At 34.8% G+C, this 18,838-nt stretch overlaps 1 protein-coding gene and 2 long non-coding RNA genes across 3 annotated transcripts in view; all 3 read left to right on the top strand.

Annotated features, from left to right (window-relative positions):
• The window catches only part of LOC135797505 (uncharacterized), a 131,024-nt gene extending 117,103 nt beyond the window's left edge, over positions 1-13,921 (top strand). Inside the window, exons 4-7 of the long non-coding RNA XR_010549561.1 lie at positions 13,289-13,340; positions 13,453-13,504; positions 13,617-13,668; positions 13,781-13,921. This is a non-coding gene — a long non-coding RNA (uncharacterized lncRNA). The remainder of the gene's footprint in view (positions 1-13,288; positions 13,341-13,452; positions 13,505-13,616; positions 13,669-13,780) is intronic.
• Positions 4,094-9,979, top strand: LOC135797030 (cyclin G-like). Its single transcript, XM_065309195.1, has 5 exons — positions 4,094-4,255; positions 4,480-4,870; positions 7,924-8,196; positions 8,605-8,808; positions 8,930-9,979. Exons 2-5 carry the CDS (start codon positions 4,601-4,603, stop codon positions 9,104-9,106), a joined length of 924 nt encoding a protein of 307 aa, XP_065165267.1. The 5' UTR covers positions 4,094-4,255; positions 4,480-4,600; the 3' UTR covers positions 9,107-9,979.
• A 1,840-nt stretch (positions 13,922-15,761) lies between the features above and the next one.
• LOC135797508 (uncharacterized) lies at positions 15,762-16,462 on the top strand. Its single transcript, XR_010549563.1, has 3 exons — positions 15,762-15,807; positions 15,921-16,137; positions 16,251-16,462. It is a non-coding gene; the product is annotated as an uncharacterized lncRNA (long non-coding RNA).
• The last annotated feature ends 2,376 nt before the right edge of the window (positions 16,463-18,838 follow it).

The raw sequence follows: 18,838 nt of genomic DNA, 5'->3' as shown, positions 1-18,838 counted from the left end.
TATTCATTATTTTGCTTTTATTTTATTTTTTTGAAATATTTCTTCAAATATTTAAAAACTGTTTGTTTTTTCATGTTTATTAATCAATTTATTAATTATGTTCGCATTACAGCGCTGCCAACTACGAAAAAATGATCTAAATACGACCCTGTTCATTTATTGACAAAAAAAGAACTGGAGAACAAAACTACATAGCGATTGATTCAGTATAATTACTATTGAAAGTTTCCATTATTCCAAAAATACTTAAAAACTATTTTTATTTTGGCAGTACTAAAAAAACAATTGATTAGCTTCTTTAGTGAGAGTAAAAGTAAATACGCGCCTAAATTGTAATTAAATAAACGACTGCTACTATGTAGCATGTTGTATCAATTAGGAAACATATTTTATGGCCGAAAATTACGTTTATTTGCTCGTTTTATTTCATTAACGAGAATATCCAGGAGCAATCAAGCCCACAAAAAATTTGACAAGTTATATTGTTGTCTGATTAACTGGTTGCCTATATTAGTATTACAAAATCAACAAATAACAAAATAAGAATTTCCATAATTGATTCAAGGGAAAAAATAAATATTAAAAAATAACTGAAGTAAAAAATTAGTATTTGATATAAACAACTTAATTTAAGTAAAGAAATACTGCAAAATGGATAAATTCGGAGATTTAAGGTGTTTTCAAAATTTATTTACAAAAATTTGGAAAAAAATCATTTTTATCAACTTTTGATTGGATTTAAAGGCAGGAAAGTATTAACGTGTTTAAATTGTGGAGATAAATAAGTCCTTTCATCACCACAGTTAAAGGTATAAGAAAAGTAACAATTTTTATAGAATTTTAATTTTTTTAAAACTTTTTACTTCAAGCTTTCTAGAAATTGATAAAAATTAACAACGTGTAACTAAACATCGCCCTCACTATTTAAACAATCCAGTCGAAATTCATCCCAATCAAATCAACGAATCCAGCTACCTAATGTTGATCTACCTCTCTATTGTTTCAACACAAACATAAAAATACGCATCGCTGCGCCCCGCAACAGTGTGTGATTGAATGTGAAACAAAAATACAACAAATTTCATTTAATCGTGTTTGCACGCACACCGCCCAAACATGCGCGCAGTCTATAAAAAGTCCTGCCACACATATATCATATCGTCAGAGCCATAATTGTTATTATTGTTTGCCTTATCGACGCTGATCATGCCCATGCTCATCTTGCAGGATTTCGCGCACGTCCGGTCGGAGTGGAGAGTTGGAGTGGCGCGGATGCCTCGCAGGGCTTCCTCGTTCCTCAATTAATTTGATTGGAAAACGACGAAACGACGGAATGCCCACGGCCCACGGGGTCCTGCGACAGGAGGAGGACGCCGAGGACGACGCTCCGGCCATGGGATGGACGGGATGATATAAAAGGATAAGACGCGCGTCCAGTGCGCAACAGTTTGCTTCAGACGGTTGAGACTTTCAGCACGAGAACTTTCTTCAAGACAACTCTCTACAACAAAATAATAAGGTAATATTATTTGTATTAAAAATATATACAAGTTATGTGTTGTTTATTGGTGTTAAATAAGTTGCATACCTAATTTTGGAAGATTTTGATGAAATTTTTTAATATTTTTGATTTTTTTCGCATAAAACTTAAATAAATCATAGAAATAACTTCAAAATTGATAGAATTTGTCTTAAAGATATTATTATAATGTTTTTTGATCAAAAATAATAAAAATTGTGGGAGTTATGGTCTTTTTGACAATTTTTTGATGAAAATTTCAAAATTTTTAATTATTTTAACAAATTTGGTTGTAAATGTTACAAAATATAACTTTTATTATTTAAAAAGTATTGATAACATAATTATCTCTTGTTTTTTGCCATTTTAGACAAAATTTGTAGCAATTTTGCATAATTTTCTTTAAAAAATTAACATTTTTAAATATCTGCATTGTTTTTAAACTAAATAGCACAAACCAAACAAATTTTATTGTCCAATAAATTAAACTACAACTCAAAAGTAAAAACAACGTAATAAACAATATAATAACTAAATAACAATTGTTTAAACATCAAAACAACATAAATTTCTACATTTTTAACCAAATTTTGCAGTTTTTTCAACAAAATATCAATTTTTCTCTTTATTTTCAGCAAAAATGTGTCGAATGGCCCTTGTCGTAGTACTTCTCGTCGTGCTCGGCGTATGCTCAGCACAATTAAACTTCTCCACCGGCTGGGGTAAGCGTGCACCAGGCGGAAACATTCCGCCCTCGGCCGACAACTGCAAGTCGTCGGTGGACACCGTCATGCTTCTCTATAAAATTATCCAGGTGACTAAACCCTCCACACACAAGTTACCACACGTAGGTTTTATCAACACCATGCACAATAAACACCCTCCAGTTTCGCATAAATATATTTCCATACTTCACGCATGGTTCACAACTGGACACAACATGTGTGACATGTGCAAGATATTATTTTCTGCTTGCAGGCCGAGGCGCAGAAACTGGTCGACTGCGAACGCTACACTAAGTAAACGCAAAATATCATGCATATGATAATGATGATGATTTAAATATTTAAACGAATTAAAGCCATCATTGAGTATTGTATTATATTGTAATTGACAGTGTGTAATATGTAGTGTAATGCAGTAGTGCCAAAGTGTCGCCAGAAAATGTATAATGTATAGTAACATGCGAGTTAATCAAGAATATTCAATGATTAATTAATAAACATGGATTAGTATTGCAAATGTAGACATTTTGTTGTTGTTTTCCCGGTGTATGTTGGGTTGCATACTGTTAGAGTCTAGATTATTGTTTAAATCAAGTTTAAACAATGTTTAATCAATGTCACAATCTAGAAACTTCTGAAAATTAAGTAAAAATCAATTTTTCTGCACATAATTCTTCTATTATATGCAAATTTCAATAAATTTTAGGTTAAATTAAGTTTTTGTCTTGTTTTTCAGTTGTTTTCCATATATTAACGTATTTAGTTCATTGGTAATTCTTGTAGCATCGTTCACTTATGCTAAACAAGCTAAAATCTTCTTGAAAATGTGGTTTTACTTCAACTTCAACTTCTTCAGGTTAGAATAGGTTCAGTTACAAAGATTTAGAGTGCTACTTGTGCAACACCTTCTTAGCAAGTCCTCAAACCTAGTTTCACCTTAACAAAAGAAACAACTTTGAGATTAAATTAGTTAAGTACCTACTATTAATGCACTCTTCTTACACTTTATAGCTTGATTAACTCTGTAATTCACAAATTGCAAGGATAATATATTTTTTAATGAGTTATTAGTGTTGCCTATCTCAATATAACTTTTAAAACATTGAAATTATTCAATTTAAACGTAAATTTAAAGAAAGTTTTGCAATCTGCAGTAAATAACAGTTGCTGCCCTTTACCAACTCAACTCCTTAATCGTGCGATAAGTAATGAAATTCCACGCAATTTCAACCTACATTTCCACACCTACTCACTTTAAAACTCATTTTAATCAAAAAAGTACAAGCGCGCAAGTAAATTCCATTACAAAATACAGGTGTACATTTGATTGCCTATGTTAAAACATTGCAACTCAACGCAACTCCTGCGAGCCGATCAGCATAGCAACGCCGCAGTTTTTATTTTCTAACGTTCCTAAACGCATCGTACGAGTTTATCAAAAGCGGTTTTATAACGTTGCCTAGCGATCGCGTATTAATACCGTTTGTTTATTTCGTTTAGTTCCAATTTGAAGCGCTTTGCTTTGCAAGTGTATCGATTGCGTCTATGCACGTAACAGGACGCTCAAGGATACTCAACCATTTTGTTGGACGCCATAAAGTTCAAAACAACATCCGAATCAACGCAGTTTAATACAACTGTCATACAAAAATGAACCTTATTGGATCGCACAACTATATTCCAAGCAGACTATTTTTTGTTCGCTGGGTTGCAGACGAAAATAGCAGTTATGGTAAGCGTAATAAAGTCGAGTTTAGTTTAAAACAGTCTCGAATACTCTGGAATGTTCTAGGCTTTGTTTGCTTGCATGGCGGGGATACAGTGGAGGGGCAATACGCAGCCACAAGTCGAGCTCTGCGTTAGGCACAGCGTCGGCGTAGAAGTTCGTCGACTCGCAGCGTAGCAACAGCTTCGGCAGTCACCTTTTCTTTGTTTCCCAAGTGTCCAGTGTGCAAAAACAACCCACAACAAAGAGTACAATCGCAGTCGCCAACTAGCGATAAGCATCCGGGTAAGCGAACGTTCGCATTCATTGCGAATCCATCGAGCATCCCAGTGTCCCAGTAACTTGGCTAACGATACAGTTCTTTGTTTGTCGCTAGGCCCACTAGCGTTTTCCAAATTATATTCAATAATAATAATTCGGAATTAAACAAACGGTGAACTCAAATCGAGCCATAGCATTCGTGACTTTACACCTCACTTACTGGGTATTCTTGCATACGCAAATTGCAGAAACTGGGCCAGCTCCTCACTCTTTGTTCGTCGCGTCGCACAATGGCGATCTGATTCCGCATCCGATCTGCTGTTTGCTCGTGTGTTGATTGGGGGTGGATTGCGTGCAGCGGGAGAGAAGATGAAGAGCAGGAGCAACAAGGGTAGGGGCCGGCCTGGCCCGGATGCTGTCATCAAGCAGCACATCTTCGAGCTGGAGCGCAGCCTCAAGCTCGAGCAGAAGTTCATGGCGAACGCCAGCGCCGTCGAGCAGGCCACCGGTGAGGACGCCTTCGTCGGCAGGGATGTCGCTGCGAGGAAGTTGCGTTTCCTCAAGACGTGGTTCGAGCTGCCGAGCGAGGCGTTCATCACATGCTTGAATCTTCTGGATAGATTTCTCACCAAACTCAAGGTAACCTAAAAATCATATTCTCATACTAAAATCCAACAGCCATTTTGTTTATTACTTATCCCTGTTGCGTGATAGTGACAATTTTTGCATCATTTGTAAGCGATTCGTCATGGTAGAATCATGACGTATAGACTTGTTCGGAACATGTTCAAACTTGTCTGCGGCGTCAGTCGATGATAGTTTCGTTCACTTTCGTTCATCTTCGGTTACACATCGGTTTTTTTACTATACTTACACACAGTTTCGTATATCTATAACACATTATAACCTTAAAAATGCTTACATCATCTTCTATTTTATCTTAGATAAAAAAAAACAATGAATATATTATCACTGTAAACAAATACTTGTTAACACGGTCATTTGTCACGTAGAACACAGTTTTAAACCTAAAAAAGAAGAAAGTTATTGTTTGTGATTATTTAGTACGAGTGAAAACAAAGATGGCGGTTATTATTAGTCTTCATTTAGGAAACAAAGGAAAGTTTTGTGTAAAGTAGCCATTACACAAATACTCATCGTTTGCCCCAAAAAGCAAACATAACTAGCACATGTTAAATAAATTAAATTTCGCGTGCGAAGAACAAACAACAACACTCGATACGTACGTAAATTTCGACCTACAAACGCAGAAAATCAAGGCTTTCTTGCCCGCTGCTTCGCTCGGTTGTTTATTTTGTTTACAAAACAAATGAGTAGAACATTTACAGCCAACTATAACTACATATTGATTTTTTACATTTAGAAAGTCAGTGATATAATGATGTAATATGTGCGCATCCTACGTTTTTTTTTATTTACGATTCAACAAGTGCCGTTGAAATGTATCCACAGCGCAAGTTTCTTTGTTTGCTAGAACAGCATCCAAGTGTGGATGGACTTGACTGTTGTATACATAGTTGTAGCATCAGCATCATAACTGGTTTCTTTGTCTCGACTAGCATAGAATATACACAGTACCGGTCGTTGTTCGCTGTGCGCTACATTTTTACACCACAACAAGTTGTTGTATCATTGAGAACGGCCATCTCCTTTTTTGGATAGTTTATTTGTTGAGCGAGGTGACTGCCAGTTACCAAACGACCTTTATATGCAAATTTCAATAAAACTGTCGAATTTTGCTTAAATTATTAAGGTTATTAAAGCGATTTTCGCACGAATTCGACTGGATGTGTCACTGGACGACTCAAAAACATGTTCAGGACATGTTCGATACATGTTTCCACCATCTTGTGTTAAATTTCAAGTTTTTGTCCAACGGATAACAATGAAATTCGCCATTTTGTAACACAATACATCGTTGATTCGCGTAAAACAACATTTATTATCTATAGAAATGTATGTGTTTCATCAATTGTGACAATATGTAACGGTTTATCCATGATTATGATTTTGCAACAATTCGTCACGGTTAATAATGACGAATCATGGTAACTTGCGCCGTAACCTTATACTAAAGTCATATTTAATCGGAAGGCGCAGTTTCTGTTTGTTTAGTCGCTGATAACGTTTACTGCTCACGTGCTTGGAATTCGGCTTGCACTATTGGAGCAATGTTATTACATGCACGGGTTTATCGATGAAATATCCATTACGCATTTATCACGAGAGAGATTTGTTTGTTTTACTTGTAGGTATTACTTTTCATTGGAATTTGAACATTTTGAACGGCTGAACCTCTCGAGATTTTATTTTATTTCTACACAGTTCATCGTTCAGGTAGATTTTATTTTTGTTCAGGTTCCAGACATGTTGAGACTTGTCGACGCGCCGTCTCGCACGAACACACGAAATAATCACAGTTCAATCGTTATCTAAGCTTCCTGAATTTTTTGTTCATGTCTGACGCAATTACAGTCGAGATACCAAAGTACACACATATCGAAATTACTCATGCGTGAAAACCGAACGAAACTGAACACGATTAACCCATAAATATATGCGTTAGATTTCTAAATTCTTCTTCGACGTTTATTTCGAATATTTTCGGTGTAAATAAAGTAAAACAGGCGGTAGAAAGTTTGTTTTTCGCGGCTGATGATTATTCAATTGTTAAAATGGCCGACCCGGACTTGTGACCCTGGCGCAGGGTTAAGAATTGTTAAAAATAACGAAAACAACCGCCGACTATGTTTAGTACCCGAGCTGTTACATAGCAAATAATAAATAGCAAGTTATTTAACTTTTACATTCATAAAAAGCACAATAAATATAAAATAACAACAAAATGACGTTAATAACAAACGTTTACTGATTATAATTTATAATTATCATATTTTCAATGTCTTGTTCTTGATTTGGTTTGTTTATGTTGTTATTTGTTTTTATTCTTGTTGTATGGCGATTTGCCCTTGAGTAACTCTTTAATAATTAATAATAGCTCGGCATCTTGGCATTAAATCTCCTTCGAGTGGATATTTCTGTCGATAGAGTGCCCACGGCTGCTCCATCGGCAGCAGAATGAATTAAAATAAATCCACTCGCGACATAAGTCACAATGCTAGTAGATGTTGGTTGACTGCACATGTTTTCAATGTACACACACATGTTGGAACGTTAGGAAATAACGAAATTGATTTGGTAATATGTGACGCTGCGCGAATTTAGGTCACACTCTGCTGTGTTTTTATTCCGCCTGCGACTTTGATACTGCCTGCACATCCTTGATATAGCCGCAAACACAAAACAACACGCGCCAAGACGCAAATTGTACATTTTACGCAACTTGTTTATTTCGACACGTTTTTACACATAAATTTGCCAATAACCATGCCTGGCAAACATAATTGTTAATAGAAATGAATTATTTACTCATTTTAGCAAGTAATTACACTTTGTTATGAATAATTTTTATTGAAATTTGTGTAAAAACGTCCGTTTTTACAACTTAATGAAATATTTTACATTTTTATCAATTATTATTAAAAGAAACAAAGATTTACGAACAATTATTGTTCAAGTTCATACAGAATTCATTATTAAAGTAGTTTTTAACAGAATTTTTAATAAAAGTTGTGTAATTTTGAAGATATTAACGAATTTCTTCATTATAGGTGAAGTCAGCCCACTTGGACTGTGCAGCAATCAGCTGTTTCCACATCGCCGCAGGCCTGCACAAAAAAATAATCAACGCTGCAGACCTGGTGACCATCTCGCAGGTGAAGTGCACCGTCAGCGACCTGGAGCGCATGAGTGACATCGTGCGCAACAAGCTAGGCCTCACCGATGGTGAAAAGCCCGTCACCGCCGTCCATTACGTCGAACATTTCGTGAAGATCCTCGAATGTGAAGCGAGGCAGCAGAGTTTCAAGGCCAACATTCTACAGGTAAATATCAAACAAACACAATAAACTTAAAAAAAGGGGAAAGTGACAATGCCTCACAAAAAAAGGGTGGATCCTTTTAATCGAGTCAGTATTTTAAGCCGTACCCCAAGTTTTTAAACGCTGTGGGAATAAAAACAGGTAGAATCACATAATGGGGTCAATAGGGTGAGATTAACTTGTAAAAAAGTATACCTCGACTGGTTCAGATTATATTATGTATGTTTATACGGTTTGTTTGTTTCACATTGGGATAGAAACCGTTGCGATTTCTTATCAAACAAAGTGCGCACTTTTAAAACGTCCAAGCCATCGAACAAACAATGATAACATATTATATTTGTGTACACATATTGATATGGCGATACTTAATTACAGTATGTAATCATTTCTCTTTGTTTGTGTTTACAGAGAAAGAGTTTGCTTACTCGTCTAGAGGTGGTCATGTTAGATTCGCGCTGTGTTGCGATTCGACCAAGTGCAGTGGCGTTGGCCCTTGTTCAAGCCGAAATGGGGCGACTTCTGCAACCTGACGGACCTAAATCACCGTACTATTCTGTTGAATTCGTCAAACAACTATGGCTGTATACCTGCAAACTTCAAAACATATGCATGGTATGTATTTAAACATAAACTATGTTTAATAACAGAATATTATGCTGAGTGTTCGATTATTTTGCTTATTTTGCGCGATACTGGGAATGAAATCTAATTGTTGTTTTATCTTGTGTTACAGATAACACCAAATCAAATGCTGACATGCCACGCGACGTTGAAGAGCATTCTGCAGAATTACGACAATAATGCACGTAACATGCAACGTAAACGTATGAAGATGCGCTGCTCGATCCGGTGGAACAGCCTCAAGCCTTCGGAGAACTTCAGTACGCACCTGTGCGTCATCCGCGAGTGAAAACACTCCCTTCGAGTTGAGTATATCTCAGAAAAAACGTGATAAAAATACAAAAAAAATTCAAAACACGCTAGTGAAGCAGAGACAAAAGAAAATATCTCAAAAAAAGTATTTTATTTTTTGATGTTTATTATTTATTGAAAACGAAAAAAAAAATGAAGCCGTGTGTGATACGCACGGACGTATAAATGCGAGAGTTTAGATTTAGTGAGAGTAAGAGTATAAATTATGCGAATGTCCTACGAATACATTTCTGTAGTAAATATATTGATTAACGTCGTGTCGGGCCAGCGAACGAACACGGGCGACGCTCTAACGAAAAAAAATAATTAATGCGCTTCATATTGTATAGCATAAACTGTCATTTTTATTTAGAGATTTATATATATTTATATTATTGTAAAACCAGAGCGCGTCCCCAAACGAGGTGTTCGTCGCTCGCGCCAGTTGATTTAATGTTAAGTACAAAAACGACAACAAATGAAGAACGGAATAAAAACACTTACGACTTACGACTGTTTAACGGTCCATTAGTATATATTTTTGATGATGATGAACGGATGGTGAGAACAAATGAAGGAAAACACCAAACAATATCAATTAGTATGTAGTTTTGACGAGAATAGAATGAGAGGGACGAGGATTGACTTCACAAATGGCATTTTTTGTTTTTTGATCTTCTTGTTTCTACTAGTCAGGCAGTTACCATGTACCATGTTTGCGAATGAACCGCTGGTTGCAACCGGTGGTATTGTAACTTAAACATTAGTGTCACACTCTCATTTCCAAGGCGTTTTCTTTGATGAAACCATTTCCATTCAGAGTTGGTGAAAGATGATGAAATGAAATGATAATAAACACATTTTTCACAAATTTCGCCTTTGATTCTTCTTTTTGTTTGTTTATGAAGTGTGGAACTTAAAATTTGCTAAATTTGCGCTTAAATAATGTTAAGATCGATATTTTACTCTATTCTGTATGTAAAACGCAAATTTTCATAGTTTTGGACAATGTATGAGCAACAGAACTATTTGACAGTATTTTATGTACATTGTGCGCATTCGTCTTGCGCTGATATTACCGCGTGCAGTCGCTGCGCAGACTGCGCACGGCGCAAGTACCTTCGGCGCACTCTGCTTGATTCGAGTCGAGTAGGTAGTAAGTTCGTAGTCATCGGGGGCTACGCACGCGTTCTTCGCGGCCGGCCCGTCGCCATTATTGTTGTACATAATCGCGTTACTGTATACCTTGATTATTTTATTATTTATATTCGTCATCAATGGAAATATTTATTAAGTAATTTCGTTGTGCTTTCGCATGTTTATTTTCCGGGTTTACGAAAGAAATTTAACTTTTTTAATCCGCGTTTAATGTTTAGTATATGTTTTCCAACTAGAATTATTTTAACGGGTTTATTGATGTTTGTACCATAAACGCGCGACGCGCTACATCTCCGGGAGTCTATCCAGCATGGAGGGCTTATTGTTGGTAAGTTTATATTTGAATTAATGTTCTTTTGTCATTTTTGCACTATTAAATTTAATAATTATAACGCTCTCGCTATTGTATCGGGAAGAAAATAAAAAGTATGTTTCTTAATATGGTGATTTTAAGCCGGTTCACATTGGAATTGCCATCGATATCTTCTCTCCGCGCTTATCAGTGTCAGTTTGTAAACAACTTTTTTCATGTCATACAACTCTTACACTATTTACGGCACGCGTCCGAACACGAGTTTAATTTTAAATTTTGTTTTTAACTTTAAAGTCAATCTTCACTTTTGCATTGTGTCCAGCAATGTGTTTAAATTAAATTAAGTTTTTAATAATTTTTCTTCACATTTCAACAGCCAGTTATTTTTTAAATAGCGCGGGGGTCTATTTTAACACGCGAACGCGGTGTCACAGTAAATTCGAAATCATTTTCCCTAATGCGGAATTTGATTCTGTATCTCCCTGTAATGAAATTTATTTCCAGAATACTCCGTAACGCGAGTTATATTGAAAGTTGTGTGGGTGCGCCGTAGTACTCATTGCGCTAGGAATTGTAATTTTTTTATAATAACACGCGAACGCGGTGTCACAGTAAAGTCAAAATTAAGTTCCGCGATGCAGAATTTATTTCTGCATCTCCCTGTATAAAACTTTTTTGCCAGAAAATTCCGTAACGCGAGTTATATTGAAAGCTGCGTGGGTGCGCCGTAGTACTCATTGCGCTAGGAATTGTAGTTTTTTTGTTATAGCCCGCGAACGCGGTACCACAATAAGTTCGGATTAATTTTTCCAGATGCAGAAATTAATTCTGCATCTCTCTGTATATAAATTTTTTGCCAAAAAATTCCGTAACGCGAGTTATATTGAAAGTTGTGTGTGTGCGCCGTGATTCTCGTTGCGCTAGGAATTGTAGTTTTTTTGTTATAACACGCGAACGCGGTGTCACAATTAGTTCGGATTAATTTTCCCAGATGCAGAATTTAATTCTGCATCTTCCTGTATATATATTTTTTGCCAGAAAATTCCGTTACGCGGGTTTTAATGAAAGTTGTATTTGCTCCGTAGTACTCCTTGCGCTAGGAATTGTAGTTTTTTTGTTATAACACGCGAACGCGGTGTCACAATTAGTTCGGATTAATTTTTCCAGATGCAGAATTTAATTCTGCATCTTCCTGTATATATATTTTTTGCCACAAAATTCCGTATCGCGAATTATATTGAAAGTTGTGTGTGCGCCGTGATTCTCGTTGCGCTAGGAATTGTAGTTTTTGTTATAACACGCGTTATAATGCGAACGCGCTGTCACAATAAGTTCGGATTAATTTTTCCAGATGCAGAATTTAATTCTACATCTCCTTGTATATAAATTTTTTGCCAGAAAATTCCGTAACGCGAGTTATATTGAAAGTTGTGTTTGCTCCGTAGTACTTGTTGCGCTAGGAATTGTAGTTTTTTTGTTATAACACGCGAACGCGGTGTCACAATTAGTTTGGATTCATTTTCCCAGATGCAGAATTTAATTCTACATCTCCCTGTATATAAACTTTTTGCCAGAAAATTCCGTAACGCGAGTTATATTAAAAGTTGTCTGTTTGCGCCGTAGTACTCGTTGCGCTAGGAATTGTAGTTTTTTAGTTATAACACGCGAACGCGGTGTCACAATTAGTTTGGATTCATTTTCCCAGATGCAGAATTTAATTCTACATCTCACTGTATATAATTTTTTTGCCCGAAAATTCCGTAACGCGGGTTATAGTGAAAGTTGTGTTTGCGCCGTAGTACTCGTTGCGCTAGGAATTGTAGTTTTTTAGTTATAACACGCGAACGCGGTGTCACAATTAGTTTGGATTCATTTTCCCAGATGCAGAATTTAATTCTACATCTCCCTGTATATAAATTTTTTGCCAGAAAATTCCGTAACGCGGCTTATAGTGAAAGTTGTGTTTGCGCCGTAGTACTCGTTGCGCTAGGAATAGTAGTTTTTTTGTTATAACACGCGAACGCGGTACCACAATAAGTTCGGATTAATTTTCCCAGATGCAGAAATTAGTTCTGCATCTGCGTGTGTAAAAATTTTTGCCAGAAAATTCCGTAACGCGAGTTATAATGAAAGTTGTGTTGAATTGTAGTTTTTTTGTTATAACACGCGAACGCGGTGTCACAATTAGTTCGGATTAAGTTTTCCAGATGCAGAATTTATTTCTGCATCTTCCTGTATATAATTTTTTTGCCAGAAAATTCCGTAACGCGAGTTATATTAAAAGTTGTGTGTGTGTGCGCCGTGGTACTCGTTGCGCAAGGAATTGTAGCTTTTTTGTTATAACACGCGAACGCGGTGTCACAAAGAGTTTGGATTGATTTTCCCAGATGCAGAATTTAATTCTACATCTTCCTGTATATAAATTTTTTGCCAGAAAATTCCGTAACGCGGGTTATAGTGAAAGTTGTGTTTGCGCCGTAGTACTCGTTGCGCTAGGAATTGTAGTTTTTTTGTTATAACACGCGAACGCGGTACCACAATTAGTTCGGATTGATGCACCTGAGTCTGACACTGTAGAACCATTCTGGTATCAGATTGTAAGTAATTAATTTCTTTATCATTTTCCTATATAACTTTTGTGATTATCGTACAAATTGACCCCCAAAATTGCATTTTTCTGTTCGAAGGACTAATTTTTGCTTGTTTTAGGGATTTTGCACCTGAGTCTGTCATCGTAGAAGGACCATTTTTGCATCAGATTGTAAGTAATTAATTTCTTTATCATTTTCCTATATAACTTTTGTGATTATCGTACAAATTGACCCCCAAAATTGCATTTTTCTGTTCGAAGGACTAATTTTTGCTTGTTTTAGGGATTTTGCACCTGAGTCTGACATCGTAGAAGGACCATTCTTGCATCAGATTGTAAGTAATTAATTTCTTTATCATTTTCATAAATAACTTTTGTGATAATCTCACAAATTGACCCTTAAAATTGCCTTTTTCTGACCGAAAGACTAATTTTTGATGGTTTTAGGGATTTTGCACCTGAGTCTGACATCGTAGAAGGACCATTCTTGCATCAGATTGTAAGTAATTAATTTCTTTATCATTTTCCTAAATAATTTTTGTGATGAGCTCACAAATTGACCCATAAAATTGTGTTTTTCTGACCGAAAGACTAATTTTTGATGGTTTTAGGGATTTTGCAGCTGAGTCTGACATCGTAGAAGGACCATTCTTGCATCAGATTGTAAGTAATTAATTTCTTTATCATTTTCCTGTATAACTTTTGTGATTATCTTACAAATTGACCCCCAAAATTGCATTTTTCTGTTCGAAGGACTAATTTTTGCTTGTTTTAGGGATTTTGCAGCTGAGTCTAACATCGTAGAAGGACCATTCTTGCATCAGATTGTAAGTAATTAATTTCTTTATCATTTTCCTATATAACTTTTGTGATTATCGTACAAATTGACCCCCAAAATTGCATTTTTCTGTTCGAAGGACTAATTTTTGCTTGTTTTAGGGATTTTGCAGGTGAGTCTAACATCGTAGAAGGACCATTCTTGCATCAGATTGTAAGTAATTAATTTCTTTATCATTTTCCTGTATAACTTTTGTGATTATCTTACAAATTGACCCCCAAAATTGTATTTTTCTGTTCGAAGGACTAATTTTTGATGGTTTTAGGGATTCTGCACCTGAGCCTGACATCGTAGGAGGACCATTCTTGCATCAGATTGTAAGTAATTAATTTCTTTATCATTTTCCTGTATAACTTTTGTGATTATCTTACAAATTGACCCCCAAAATTGCATTTTTCTGTTCGAAGGACTAATTTTTGCTTGTTTTAGGGATTTTGCAGGTGAGTCTAACATCGTAGAAGGACCATTCTTGCATCAGATTGTAAGTAATTAATTTCTTTATCATTTTCCTGTATAACTTTTGTGATTATCTTACAAATTGACCCCCAAAATTGCATTTTTCTGTTCGAAGGACTAATTTTTGCTTGTTTTAGGGATTTTGCAGCTGAGTCTAACATCGTAGAAGGACCATTCTTGCATCAGATTGTAAGTAATTAATTTCTTTATCATTTTCCTAAATAATTTTTGTGAATATCTTACAAATTGACCCTTAAAATTGCATTTTTATGCTTCGAAGGACTAATTTTTACTTGTTTTAGGGATTTCGCACCTGAGTCCGACATCGTAGAAGGACCATTCTTGCATCAGATTGTAAGTAATTAATTTCTTTATCATTTTCCTAAATAATTTTTATGAATATCTTACAAATTGACCCCTAAAATTACATTTTTACGCTTCGAAGGACTAATTTTTACTTGTTTTAGGGATTTTGCACCTGAGTCCGACATTGTAGAAGGACCATTTTTGTATCAGATTGTAAGTATTAAATTTCTTTATCATTTTCCTTAATAACATTTATGAATATCTTACAAATTCACCCCTAAAATTACATTTTTATGTTTCGAATGACTAATTTTTGCTTGTTTTAGGGATTTTGCACCTGAGTCCGACATCGTAGAAGGACCATTTTTGCATCAGATTGTAAGTATTAAATTTCTTTATCATTTTCCTAAATAACATTTATGAATATCTTACAAATTGACCCTTAAAATTGCATTTTTATGCTTCGAAGGACTAATTTTTCCTTGTTTTAGGGATTTTGCACCTGAGTCCGACATCGTAGAAGGACCATTTTTGCATCAGATTGTAAGTATTAAATTTCTTTATCATTTTCCTAAATAACATTTATGAATATCTTACAAATTGACCCTTAAAATTGCATTTTTATGCTTCGAAGGACTAATTTTTCCTTGTTTTAGGGATTTTGCACCTGAGTCCGACATCGTAGAAGGACCATTTTTGCATCAGATTGTAAGTATTAAATTTCTTTATCATTTTCCTAAATAACATTTATGAATATCTTACAAATTGACCCTTAAAATTGCATTTTTATGCTTCGAAGGACTAATTTTTACTTGTTTTAGGGATTTTGCACCTGAGTCCGACATCGTAGAAGGACCATTTTTGCATCAGATTGTAAGTATTAAATTTCTTTATCATTTTCCTAAATAACATTTATGAATATCTTACAAATTGACCCTTAAAATTGCATTTTTATGCTTCGAAGGACTAATTTTTCCTTGTTTTAGGGATTTTGCACCTGAGTCCGACATCGTAGAAGGACCATTTTTGCATCAGATTGTAAGTATTAAATTTCTTTATCATTTTCCTAAATAACATTTATGAATATCTTACAAATTGACCCTTAAAATTGCATTTTTATGCTTCGAAGGACTAATTTTTACTTGTTTTAGGGATTTTGCACCTGAGTCCGACATCGTAGAAGGACCATTTTTGCATCAGATTGTAAGTATTAAATTTCTTTATCATTTTCCTAAATAACATTTATGAATATCTTACAAATTGACCCTTAAAATTGCATTTTTATGCTTCGAAGGACTAATTTTTACTTGTTTTAGGGATTTTGCACCTGAGTCCGACATCGTAGAAGGACCATTTTTGCATCAGATTGTAAGTATTAAATTTCTTTATCATTTTCCTAAATAACATTTATGAATATCTTACAAATTGACCCTTAAAATTGCATTTTTATGCTTCGAAGGACTAATTTTTACTTGTTTTAGGGATTTTGCACCTGAGTCCGACATCGTAGAAGGACCATTTTTGCATCAGATTGTAAGTATTAAATTTCTTTATCATTTTCCTAAATAACATTTATGAATATCTTACAAATTGACCCTTAAAATTGCATTTTTATGCTTCGAAGGACTAATTTTTACTTGTTTTAGGGATTTTGCACCTGAGTCCGACATCGTAGAAGGACCATTTTTGCATCAGATTGTAAGTATTAAATTTCTTTATCATTTTCCTAAATAACATTTATGAATATCTTACAAATTGACCCTTAAAATTGCATTTTTATGCTTCGAAGGACTAATTTTTACTTGTTTTAGGGATTTTGCACCTGAGTCCGACATCGTAGAAGGACCATTTTGCATCAGATTGTAAGTATTAAATTTCTTTATCATTTTCCTAAATAACATTTATGAATATCTTACAAATTGACCCTTAAAATTGCATTTTTATGCTTCGAAGGACTAATTTTTACTTGTTTTAGGGATTTTGCACCTGAGTCCGACATCGTAGAAGGACCATTTTTGCATCAGATTGTAAGTATTAAATTTCTTTATCATTTTCCTAAATAACATTTATGAATATCTTACAAATTGACCCTTAAAATTGCATTTTTATGCTTCGAAGGACTAATTTTTACTTGTTTTAGGGATTTTGCACCTGAGTCCGACATCGTAGAAGGACCATTTTGCATCAGATTGTAAGTATTAAATTTCTTTATCATTTTCCTAAATAACATTTATGAATATCTTACAAATTGACCCTTAAAATTGCATTTTATGCTTCGAAGGACTAATTTTTACTTGTTTTAGGATTTTGCACCTGAGTCCGACATCGTAGAAGGACCATTTTTACGTCAGATTGTAAGTATTAAATTTCTTTATCATTTTCCTAAATAACATTTATGAATATCTTACAAATTGACCCTTAAAATTGCATTTTTATGCTTCGAAGGACTAATTTTTACTTGTTTTAGGGATTTTGCACCTGAGTCCGACATCGTAGAAGGACCATTTTCGCATCAGATTGTAAGTATTAAATTTCTTTATCATTTTCCTAAATAACATTTATGAATATCTTACAAATTGACCCTTAAAATTGCATTTTTATGCTTCGAAGGACTAATTTTTCCTTGTTTTAGGGATTTTGCACCTGAGTCCGACATCGTAGAAGGACCATTTTTACATCAGATTGTAAGTATTAAATTTCTTTATCATTTTCCTAAATAACATTTATGAATATCTTACAAATTCACCCCTAAAATTACATTTTTATGCTTCGAAGGACTAATTTTTACTTGTTTTAGGGATTTTGCACCTGAGTCCGACATCGTAGAAGGACCATTTTGACGTCAGATTGTAAGTATTAAATTTCTTTATCATTTTCCTAAATAACATTTATGAATATCTTACAAATTGACCCTTAAAATTGCATTTTTATGCTTCGAAGGACTAATTTTTCCTTGTTTTAGGGATTTTGCACCTGAGTCCGACATCGTAGAAGGACCATTTTGCATCAGATTGTAAGTATTAAATTTCTTTATCATTTTCCTAAATAACATTTATGAATATCTTACAAATTGACCCTTAAAATTGCATTTTTATGCTTCGAAGGACTAATTTTTACTTGTTTTAGGATTTTGCACCTGAGTCCGACATCGTAGAAGGACCATTTTGCATCAGATTGTAAGTATTAAATTTCTTTATCATTTTCCTAAATAACTTTTGTGAATATCTTACAAATTGACCCTTAAAATTTTAGGGATTTTGCACCTTAGTCTGGCATTGCAGAAGGACCATTCTTACATCAGATTGTAAGTATTAAATTTCTTTATCATTTTCCTAATTAACTCTTGTGATTATGTCACAACTTGACCCTCAAAATTACATTTTTTGGTTCGAAGGACTAATTTTTGCTTGTTTTAGGGATTTTGCACCTGAGTCTGACATTGTTGAAGGACCATTCTTGCATCAGATTGTAAGTATTTAATTTCTTTATCATTTTCCTAGATAACTTTTGTGATTATCTCACAAATAGAGAAAATTTCCTATAATTTATGTAAGTACCTTTTTCTTGTAAAATTAATAGTTTTAGCGTACGGGCGCCGCAAAATCTACTTCAAGATTAATTTTTCCAAAAACTCATTTCCACACCACCATGAGGTAGAGTACGTGGCGCGTTTGTTTTTTTATCGTGGTATCCCAAGTAGGCCTAATCCACACGCACTATTCCAAAATTTATTGGATTGTCTTCGCGATAGACCAAGTGTTCTGCGTTAATTGTCTTCAAGACCGATCGAAATATCACAAGTAAAAATTTCTTCCATACTATCCGTGATGGGATTATCGTTTTCAATGCAATCTTGGTTCCTGAGTTCATCGTACGTGTGCTCAAAAACGGTAATCGTTTCTTCCTCTTCATCGCTATCTTGTGATGGAACTTGCGAATTATCACAGGTACCACTGCAATTTGTTCAGATAACGGAACACTTCATTCCAGTCTTTCTGCAGCCGCAGGCTTTCTGACATCTCTTCTTGCATTTGCAAGATATTAGTTTTAACAATGTTTCGGGAGCTGG

The sequence above is a fragment of the Atheta coriaria genome, unplaced genomic scaffold (genome assembly GCF_025399875.1).
Source record: "Atheta coriaria isolate IRGN ID8LTWV9N9 unplaced genomic scaffold, Caltech_Dcor_3.1 hic_scaffold_8_pilon, whole genome shotgun sequence".
Classification (NCBI taxonomy): Eukaryota; Metazoa; Arthropoda; class Insecta; order Coleoptera; family Staphylinidae; genus Dalotia; species Dalotia coriaria.
The sequence above is the reverse complement of the archived record's forward strand: the minus strand, read 5'-3'. Positions and strand labels throughout refer to the sequence as shown.